General features: G+C 35.5%; 1 protein-coding gene across 1 annotated transcript in view; it reads right to left on the reverse strand.

Moving 5' to 3' along the window:
• LOC136828745 (growth arrest-specific protein 1-like) overlaps positions 1 to 1159 on the reverse strand; it is a 67453-nt gene extending 66294 nt beyond the window's left edge. Inside the window, exon 1 of the mRNA XM_067086951.1 lies at positions 1053 to 1159. Within this exon, the coding sequence (XP_066943052.1) occupies positions 1053 to 1061 (9 nt within the window). The 5' untranslated portion in view covers positions 1062 to 1159. The remainder of the gene's footprint in view (positions 1 to 1052) is intronic.
• Positions 1160 to 11728: the final 10569 nt, after the last annotated feature.

Consider the following 11728-nt stretch of genomic DNA (forward strand, 5'->3'; position numbering starts at 1 on the left):
TATATATATATATATATATAATTTCAAAGCACACGTAACTTTTTTATAATTACAAATAATAGGCCACAAACCTTTTTCACGAGTAAGGTGCATTTGATGTAAAGGGAATTTGTGGCCTGTATGTATGTGTGTGTGCGCGCACACACACACACATATATATATATATATATATATATATATATATATATATATATATATATATATATATATATATATATATATATATATATATATATATATATAATTTATGAATATTTGGATTTGTATAGCATTTTGTACTGATCATTTTCTAACCTTCAGGGACGGCTACCTTAACTCATTTTGAAACAAAATGAATTAGAAAGGTTCCACGCGAATAGCATAACTAGCAGTAAAGTTCAAAAGTTTACCTTTTTTTCCAGCAACATGATTCGATGCTCATTTATTCATGCTGAAAAAAAGAATTTTTACTACTAATATTGGTAACCACTAGTACTTGGAAAGGTAGTACGGGTTTGGACAAAGTATTGGAAGAATATATTCCTTTCAGTGTCTCACAGAAAGAGAGAGTCATGGTCATTTTCTTTATATTCTTACTGAGAGGCCTGAAAGTGGGATTTATTTTTTCATTTCGTGTGATTTTTGCCTTTACTAGACCTTTTAAAAGAACCCCCTTTTCAATTTCCCTGTTTACAAAAGTTGATAAATAAAATATTGGTCCAAATATCTAAACTGAAGGAAAATAAAAATTGAAATCAAGAGACGATTGGAACTATCATGTGATCTGCTACATCTCAAAGTAAGACTGTAAGATATATTCTCAAGGGTTTTTGAACTGCATTTTCGTCATTTTTGTATACAACCCAAAGTTTTCAGAATCACACGCTCTATAAATTCTAATTCTCAATTATAGTTTCAGCATTTATGTATTTGATCATTTGGTTTTCTGGGCAAAAACAAGTGAAAGTTATTCTCTAAACAGCCAGTTTTAAGAAATTTCGAGGATACCAGTAAAAAAAAAAAAAAATTGGACAAAGAAATGATGGAACAGTAAACCAGATCACATCACTTACGGGTTTCATTTTGCGTCCTTTGATGTATTTTTCGTCACCAAGAATAGTTGGTTTACGTAATCCCAATCTTATTTAAAGTAACCACGTGCCGACACGGAAGAGAATGATAATTTGACTGAAATGCGTATCGTCAGTCATTTATATATACGTATCTTTAGTTGGGTGGCCTGAGTTGCCACCTAGGAAGTTGTGAATCACGTATTAGCTGCTGTTTTAATTTCAGAATGCGTAAATTTTCAAAGCAACGATATCAATAGAGAATAGGTAGCATGGCACGATAAAATTCATATTCCGAGCAGGTTTACTCAGTCGGAAATGTTTTGAAATAGTGACTAAAAGTTACAGGATCTCTCCGTTTTGGAAATTGGCATTTTCCCAGCCACCTACATGGAAATTCAAACTCTAGTCAGGAAATGCACACCAGTCCTCTCCATCCGAAGTCACTTAAGGGCGATTTTACAGAGATAGGCCACATCATCTCCGACCTATGGGGTTCTTCAGACAGTTGCCCAGAGAGCCCAGCAAGAAGAGGATCGCATACAAGAGACTCGAATGGGTTTCTGAAAGGGTATTGGATTCCACTGCTATTCAGGTTCTTTGTCACGTCAATGACCATCAAGTCTCGAATCGGCTGTGAAAGGGAAAAGGATAAAAGCCTTATAAGCCACTATGGTGGTCCCTAGCAGAGGGCCATTATAAATGTCTGATTTTGTCTGGAACGAGCTCAGATGAGGTCCTTTTGCTGTACTCCGAAAAAAGTCTAAATCTTGTGATGGGTGAACATGAATATAGGATTATGCTCTAATAGCAAAAATTTTGTCTCTGTATTTTATGTGTAGTGGCATATGCAGTCACACTCTTATTATTAGCATAACCAGTTACACTTTTACTGATATGTGGCTTATATAAAATGGAGATCAAGTATTTAGTAGTTACATAGAAATTAAACACTATTTCCTTACTTTTGGGGGAGAATCTGGTGTTTTCATCTTGTATCTTATTGCTAAATCACACCACGTTTTTCAGTTTATGGTATATCTGCGTGGATCCTTAGCGAGCAAGGTAACATAGAATACGGTACATAACTATTTTATTTTTGTTTCCTCCATGAAAGGAGTAGCGAGTAATTGCGTTCACTTCAGTATGCAACTGTCCTTGAAAAACTACGTCGAAACCCCTTAGAGTTTTTATAAAGTTTCCCCCTAGAAGAGTTACTGTAATTGTCCAATAATAATTGAAGAAAATGGTCAGCAGGCCCCATGATGACGCAAGTAATGGTAAAAATCTTCGTTTCACGTACATTCCTGGGCACTGCACCTTTATCTTCTTCCGTCGTCTTCGTCCCTGTGTTTTTGTGTTCATTTCATTAATTCCTGACCAAGCTAAACATTTTACGTGCTAGATGCTTTGATACGATATTATCATGTACCCATATAATTTCACTGCTGAAGCAAGAAGAACAATGGGTCTGTAATGAATGCGCTAATCTACCAATCCCTGCCAAGGAGTTCAACCTAGGTCCTGCTGGATTGGTAGGCGACAGTGCTACCGATTACACCACGAGGCCTTTATATATATCATATATATACAGTATATGTGTATGTATATATGTGTGTGTGTGTGTATTAGTAGCAATTTGCAAATAATTACGTAGTTGTTCATATGAAATAAATAATAAGACGAAGAACGGCAAACATCAAATAATATTTATTCTAAAGTTTACATCTTTAAACCTTTTACCTGGTTTCCCTTGGCCGACTAGCTATTCAGATGAAGCATATCATTCAATTTCGTCAAAAAATTACTTGATTTAACTGCACCTGACGAGAGCACTTACAGCTGAAAAAAAGAAGAGAAAAACCTTGCGAGTAGAAATTTAGAGTTTCGATTCTCGGCTAAACCCCTTTATGAGGGGGACATGGTAATCACCAGTGCCGGATAAAACTTTTCATATACAAGCCCCAGAACGAATCACATAGAGAAATAATTTTGGTTCGAACACAAATGCATTAGCATTTATTTCCTCGTTCTCTCTAGCTCTCGCTTTACATTAAATAAATGTGCCAGAAATGTCAATTTCATTTCATTATTCATGATAAAAACAAAAATTGGTTGATGGCCAAAACTCATTTAGAAGATATAATGACTTTCTATATAGTCTTCCTTTGAATGTTTATATAATTTACACTTCCCTGACAACGGTGTTGCTAATCGCTGTCACTCATCTTTACAAAATATCTGGATATTATCGTACCTTTGGCATCATGATGCCCTTTCTCATTATACGAGATAATTTCTAGTCCATCTGATTAAAGTCTAATCGCTAACATCGGTGAATTCGATTTACTTTCATCTCTGCAATAGAGAGGACGGCCTTGCTGCACATCGCTTGCAGCTCTTTATTGCTCCAAAATTACTGATCAGATATCGTTGAGTTGAGTCTCCGAAAAGAAAACAGAATATATACAGTGGTTTCAATGCAGTTTTTTAAAATACCACTTTTCTTTTTATTTTTATCCTCTCACAGTTGATTGCAAGAGCAGAGTTTCTCTTTTGGTTGCTTGCAGTTATTGGCTGTTAAACCAACATGACCACATAAGCTGTTTGATTTGGGTTTCCTTAAGAAAGTATCAGATGATTTATGCTGGAAAGATCAGATCAGCTTCTGATTATATGTCATTTCTGGGTCTGTTTGGTCGTTTGGGGCTGATAAGATCGTTGTTTTTTTTTATAGCAGTTAAACTTCATTGAATAATAATCGATTCCAGTGATTGTGTGTCGTAAGGATATGATATATATATATATATATATATATATATATATATATATATATATATATATATATATATACTCGTACATGTATATATATGTATGTATTATATATATATATATAATATATATATATACATACACATATAATATACATATATAATCCGAGGTCTAATCTAAGGGGATTTTTCATACTCGAATATTTTTCCTGATCATCACGCTTTATTTTGAGAAACACTTTGTGTAAATTATCACTTCAGCTTAGCATTGTATTAGTTATCAAATGCCCATTTGGTGCAGTGCAATTTCCGTTCCTTGAGATTCCAATGACATAATCCCTAGAAAATATGAGAAAGTGTAATCGCCATTATGAATTTGCAACAGATACCCCTCTTTCCTTTTGCTGTAAAACTGCGTAATTGTCTTCTTTGTAATGTTATTATTAATGATGACATTGACGTTAGCAATGCTCATAGATTTAAGTTTCGCCATAGATACTGCTTAAATAATAATAATAATAATAATAATAATGAGTAAAAGAAGAGCATGAATGCCATACTGTTTAAGGATTTAATTCCATTACATTCTATAAAAAATATGGTGGGCTGTAGTTCATGCAAGCTTATTTCGGAGTGGCAGGTCCTTTTTTTTTTAAGAAATCACTTACTCTAATATCCGAGGTTTTGCTTAAGAGAGTAGACCATAAGGAAGCCAAAACACATGTTACCTTGTGCTTTATTTTAAAGGATTCTAAGTTTTATTCACTCTGGCCTTGGAATCTGGTCTCCAGTTCTTGTGGCGTTGTGGAAGACAATACTCCTAACCTAAGGCCCTGTTTCTGTTGTCGTCCTTGATTCTGCGCTTCAACCATTAAAATTGTATTGCATACAACAGTATCTCAGTATATTTTTGTTTTTTTGGGGGGGGAGGGGGAACATGGCGTGTTGCCTTTATTGGAGACTAATGCAACTGGTTCAACTTTATTACACAGTGTGAAATTAGGTTATGTTGATGGCTTGTTATCTTTATTTGAATTCAGGTATGATCTCTTGATTTGCTGTTATGGATGTAGGACCCCCTTTTCCTGTCAAATTCAGCCGTTTCCGTGTTGTCAGGTAATTATTTGCTATTGTCAAAACATCAGTCCCGATTGATGAGCAAGGTTCTAATGATTAAGAATGAACCCCCCCCCACACACACACATATGACAAAAAACTCAAGACATTATGTTTGCGTGTGTGCTTCGTTAATTTTCTTTATTATGACGTTTTTAGCTAGGTCTTCATCATCTTCAAATCTGAACCTTTAAAAGGGAAGCAACTGGAGACACACTCTTTTGTAATCAGAATGAACACTTTAATTCTTGGTACACGTAACGCAATTTCATTCAACATTTCATCCAAAAGATCTGGCCGCAAAATAGACCACAAATGAAGATACTGCTTAGTTCGCTTTAATGTAATCAAACCTTTTTTTCTTTCTTCGGTGGAGAATGGGCCCCCTCCGTTCATAAGGCCTGTCTGAAATCATGGATTATCCATGAATAAATTAAACTTCATCATGAAATAGAGGGGTGTATGTTTTACCCTTGATTATACACATCAAGGGTGGCTACTGAAATTATGTAGATGACGCAGCATAATTCGTCCAGCGTAATCGCTCTCTGAGCGTTCCTACGAGGTTGTAATTTGTTGGAATAGTTCGTTTTTAGATAGACTGCATCAAATTCACCGAACTGTATTTTTACATGATAACATAACAGAACTGTGGTGATTAACGAAGTTATTCGTTGCATGTAAGTTGATGGCGTTGGAAAACAAAATTTATGCAGTGGAAGTTGTTGTGTTGGCGATAATAAAGTAAAACGATCTTCGTCATACATCTGTGAACTTGCGAACGTACACAAGAAAACACACACACACACACATACATATATATATAAAGAGAGAGAGAGAGAGACTGGGTGAGGGGGAGCGATTTTTGAATACACCTAAGTGATGAGGTTGGCAGACTACTATCATCATTAGAAGGGCGTAGACGAAGCACCGGCGATTCGTTTGTCTAATTTACAATCTGATTTTTTGGATGATGACGGAATTGCCAGTCTAGATCTTCGGGTACCTGTATTGTCGGTGGATTATCGTCTCGGTTATCACACCTGCTGATTGACACTCCACCCTTTGACATGCATGGTATTTTGCGTCTAGTTTCGGAGCATTTCAATGCTCATCACCGCCCATTTTCCGCAGCACGGCGTTTTTTTTTTTTTTTTCTTTTTTTACGGTAGCTTATGCATGCGCGCATTTCGTCACGTTTATCATTATCAACTTCGTCTTGAAAACGGGTTTCTTTCGTTAATAGATACGTCTCTCATTATCGGAGAGGGTCTACTGGCGTTTGCCTCTTATTGAATAGTCGATTACTAGCCAATGTTCGTGGTATTTGGCGTTATCCCAATGTGATTTTTTTTTTGCACGACATGAGTTTACAAAAGGACATAAGAATATCAGATCATGTGTGTAAAACTCCTTATGTTGAGACGGGGAGGTTGCTGGCAGAGAGCGTCGTGATAGACAAGAGAATTGTACAAATCTAATTCATCCTCAGGAAACGCTTCGGGAACGTTGAAAACACTACAGTAGCTTCTTGAACTCCGGTGGTAAATGATATTCTTTCAGGTGGTGTCTTCGTTTCTTCCTTGACGAAATTATTAGTTTTTATCAGTTTCCTATCGGCAGATTCACAGCCTAAAATGAGGCATTTGTTTTCGACTGGCTAGTTCCTGCATCGACGAGGGAATGCTGTGTTAATCTCTTGCGATGTCAAAACTGTTCTGAATTTCATGAATAGAATAGTACTGATACTCCTGACTGTTGCAGTGGCAATAATGGAGCTTGTATATATGCAAAGTTAGCAGGAACAAGTGAAGCGAACATTACAGGTAATTTAACGATTGGGATTGTGTGATCACAATTACCAATTAATTTATCAATTAAGCCGATCAGTTGTCTGCTGAGTACTTTTATAGAAAGTGATTGCCAGTTTTAGCGTTCTACACACACACACACACACACACACACACACACACACACACACACACACACACACACACACACACACACACATATATATATATATATATATATATATATATATATATATATATATATATATAATTGTAATAACCACTGTACGTTCTTAACTTTTCGAATTTTTCACTCTTTTTGGATACGCTTGTCACTACAAAGCCCCAGATCCAAATGCAAGAATATGAAGCAATTCTGATGTCGTAGCAGGGTTTGAACCAGCATCCAGAGTATCAGAACTTGACTAAGAAAAGGATGAAATGTTGCCGCTCATGCATACATATACCTGTTGAATTCAAATACATTCAATAGAGTTGAAATAGACCCATCTTCACCATCGTGGCCAAGTGGGCAATAGTTTTTTTTATTGCTTTTTAGCCTTAATTATACTCGTACATATAAAATCTCCTAGACACTTTTTACCAGATGCAAGGTTGTTATTGTAACAACCACAATTATGTACCTTTTAAAAAGTGACCAGTAGATTCGAATCCTACTCCGGACATCAGAATTGCTTATTATTCTTGCTTTTGGATATATGGCATTGAAGTGACAGGCGTATCCAAAAAGTGTGAAGAATGCGAGAAGTTTAGAGGGCATTGTGGTTATTACAATTATATACGTATCTGTTAAAAGTGACCAGCGTATGTATATATATTTATGTGTGTATGTATGTATGTATGTATGTATATATATATATATATATATATATATATATATATATATATATATATATATAATAAATATACGTATATATATTTATATATACAAGTCTAGCATAAGGAGCCCATAAAATCACCAAAAGGGTAGAAATTATAGCATTATATTTCGGAGACAACTGTCTCCCTCAACTGACATGTAATGAATGAATTAAGAGTTACAGAGCAGTGGTACTTACACCATTGAAGGAATGTTGACAGCTTCTCCTTCATCTTCTTAACAGATCTGGATCCCAGGCTTCTTTTGGGAGGTTCATCGTATTTCTTTGTTTAATCGGTGCTGATTCTGCCATCTGGCTTTTGAACCGACAATTGTTGATATAAATTATACGTGCCATATTCCAGTTTATTCTGTGGTTATGTCATATATAATTTATAGCAGCAGTTGTCGGTTCAAAAGCCATCTAGTAGAATCAGCACTGATTAAACAAAGAAATACGACGAAACACTCAAAATGAGCCTGGGATTCAGATCTGATTGATAAAATCTTTCTCCAGCCAGCGATTAAGAAGATTAAGGAGAAGCTGTCAACAGGAGTGACGTAGTGGCCGACTTCTGGAACATTCCTTCATTGGTATAAATACCACTGCTTGGTAATTCTTAATTCATTCATTACCTATCAGTTGAGGGAGACAGTTTCCTCTGAAATATAACGCTGTTATTTCTCCCCTTTTGGTGTTTTTATGGGCTCCTTTTATTAGATGGAATTCTGAAAGCATTGACTCGAGATCTGAATTATATGAGAATCAGTGTCTTACTTTCCAGAAGGGATTCGAACCTAACCAAGAAAGGTTAGTGTGATACTTTCTCAATATTTTTACATTTCGGACTCAGGGCTATCAGAAACAAGCATATGAGGAAATAGAGAAGCTAAGCGGTCTTTGTAGCCTGGTACTAGAAATACACGTGTTGCTTGAATGGGACTCGTTACTATATATGTATATATATTTTGAAATGAACCTCTTTTGGGTTCATCAGGTTCTTTAATAAAAGGATGAAAATAAAAAAAAGAGATCGGGACTGAGAAAATCCGGCAGCAATAGAGGCAGACAAAGGAGGAAGGAGCTAAATGACACAAAACAGAGACCTTAAGACTATTTTATTTTGTACAAAATTTACAATTGCTTAAATACAATACAATACATTTACAAATAAGTCCGTAGCATAACAAAAGCGTTTAAGCAAAACAGTCATAAATTCGATCTGAAAGTCACCACAGATAAGGCAAAATGCAAACAATCAATATAACAATTGTCAAGAGACACACCATTACTGAGTCAGCACATTATTAACCGAAATAAACATCCCTTAGCGGGGGAAATAAGAATGATTTCACATACAGGGTCAGTAAATGAAAAGTTCACAGAGATGCCATTACAAATATTACAGGAACCTCGATACAGCAGTTTACAAATACATATATTTATAAATATAATTAATAACAGACACCATGAAAGGTTAACACTATTATAGAATACCTTTGTCATATTGCATTATACATGAACAAAAACAGACCATAAAAAGTCAAAATCAGGGTTAACACATTACTATTATGCCACAAAAACACAGTATCATCAATTTCCCGAGTTACGGAAACATTAACATTACAAACAACTTGGAGAAAACCTTAGGCTTAAAAATCCTCTGCAAGACACTCCACACTCAGGAAATCGTGGCAACTTGCAGAGATGACACAAATGAGGAACTACTAAGCACACCTCCTGAGGACTTTTACCCAGCCGAAGCTAAACATACAATGCAGACGAAGCTACCGTTCAGGAGAACACAGACGTACTGTAGCTGAAAATCAGCAGCCGCGGTCCTCAAAATAACACAGACGAAGCTACTTCCCCAGCAGGGTTGGATCAGATACTGATTTTTTTTTTATAAGTCAAATACAAATACTCTTGTTGGGATTCCAAAAGTACAGATACAGATACAAATATTTTTATTCCCGAATCTAAAAAATACAAATACAAATAAAAGTACTGGTTCCAAAAATACAAATACTTCTCTTCCAGATTCCAAATATGCAAATAAAAATACTCATGGAATTATATAAAGAATATAAACATACTTTTTTTCGCACAAGTTTACATATCATAATTGCATTTTATCATCATTAATTAATGCCCGGAAAGTGTCCGGGCCGAGTTTTGCTCGTTCAGCAGTGTAAAAATTGCCAGCCTTGATAAACACCCTCTCAGATGGTGCCAACGTTGCACAGCGCCGTAGAATACTCTTGGCAAAGTGCTTCAAAATTTTGAAGCTTTGCGTATTACGCCAGTAACCTCAGTGGGTTAACATCAAATGGCAGAACACCCTCTTCTAGGTACGTTTCAAGCTCTGCCTTCACCACTGTAGTGTCATTTGCTGATGTACTTGCCATCATTTGCCCAGGTGGAGGCATGTATGCAAAAAGACGAGGTCATGTTGTACTCATGCCAGCCTCGTCTTGATTGATATTCATGCAGACGGAAGGCTCATTCTCTTGAATTGTTTTCGTCTTCAGTGTCGACTGACTTGACTCGGAAATAATTAAGTCCACAATCTTCAAAATCTTTTCCTTTTGCAGTTCCTTACATAGTATCCACGCCAGCTTTCTCTGCGAATCTGCATATCCTCCTCAGATGGTTTTGACTTTCGAAATATAAATACAAAAACAAAATACTTTTCGCCTGGGTGCCAAAATACAAATAAAAGTACAAAATACTTTTTTCTCAAATACAAATACAATTGTATTTCATCCACCCCTGTTCCCCAGACGAAAATGGCTCTGCTGAACGCGATGATACTCGTCCTTAACCCTGCAGATCCCGAGTCCCAAAACAAATAGCCATTACGGGCTCCAAACTTGACTGAACAGAACCCCATGCTGCTTATAACTTGTTCAGGTCTCTATACCTTTACTAACTGAAGAAATCAGACACGGGCCGACGGTCGCCAACTCACTTCCACCTCTTCCAGAAACAGGCGGTGAAACGACCTTCACTGGCAAACAATCGGAAAACAATAGGTCCGGTTGTTCAAGCAAACAAATACCAAATTACCGAGGTGGTAAAAACCTTTACAATATATTTATATATATATATATATATATATATATATATATATATATATATATACACATACACTTACATACACATGTAAGCCACTTCAAACGGAAGAATGTATTAAAGCGAAATGAACGGAAAGATCAACAGAAACAGGCACATCATTTATATATATATATATATATATATATAATATATATATATATATATATATATATATATATATATATATATATATATATATATATATATATATATATATATATATATATGCTTCTTCAAACGGAAGAATGTATTAGAACGAAGTGAACGGACAGGCCAACAGAAACAGTCAAGTAATTTATATGTATATATATATATATATATATATATATATATATATATATATATATATATATATATATATATATATATATCATAAGCTCTTCAAACGGAAGAATATTAAAGTGAAATGAACGGAAAGATGAACCGAAATAGCCAAATCAGTATAAAGTCCACGGAAATTACACACCCATGTTTAAGCACGATATCAACTCTGAAAGAGAGAGAAAGAGAAAAAACGGAAGTAGGCTTAGTTTGCAGACAAGGATCCGTAATAACCCGAATAAAAAAAAAAGCTGTTCATCTTTGCTATGAGTCAGTTAGCAGTACCAGCAATAAGGGATCACTTGTGGGAGAGACTTTCGTTTGCAGTAATTGCAGTCTGTTGCAATCTTTTTGAAAAGGCAAAACCTCGCTTCGTATCTGGTCAGCATTCATTGGGTAACGATTCACACCTAAATGGGACGTGCCTCTCTGTTACAGATAATGCTGCCTTTATTGTATGGTTACACAGATTTATCAGTTCAACCTTAATTTTCGTACTTATATGATTTTCTGACCTTCTCCTTACTCAAGGACACGACATATGCCATCACTTGATGTCTTGCAAGCATGATTTGCCTCTAAAAATACAAATTTCAACTGTGCATGCAGATTATCCAGCAAATGCAAACGCCCTTCTTTTGAGGAAAGTAATACTCATGAATGCATGTATAAGATAATATTTA

This window comes from Macrobrachium rosenbergii, chromosome 43, assembly GCF_040412425.1.
Source record: "Macrobrachium rosenbergii isolate ZJJX-2024 chromosome 43, ASM4041242v1, whole genome shotgun sequence".
NCBI classification, from domain to species: domain Eukaryota; kingdom Metazoa; phylum Arthropoda; class Malacostraca; order Decapoda; family Palaemonidae; genus Macrobrachium; species Macrobrachium rosenbergii.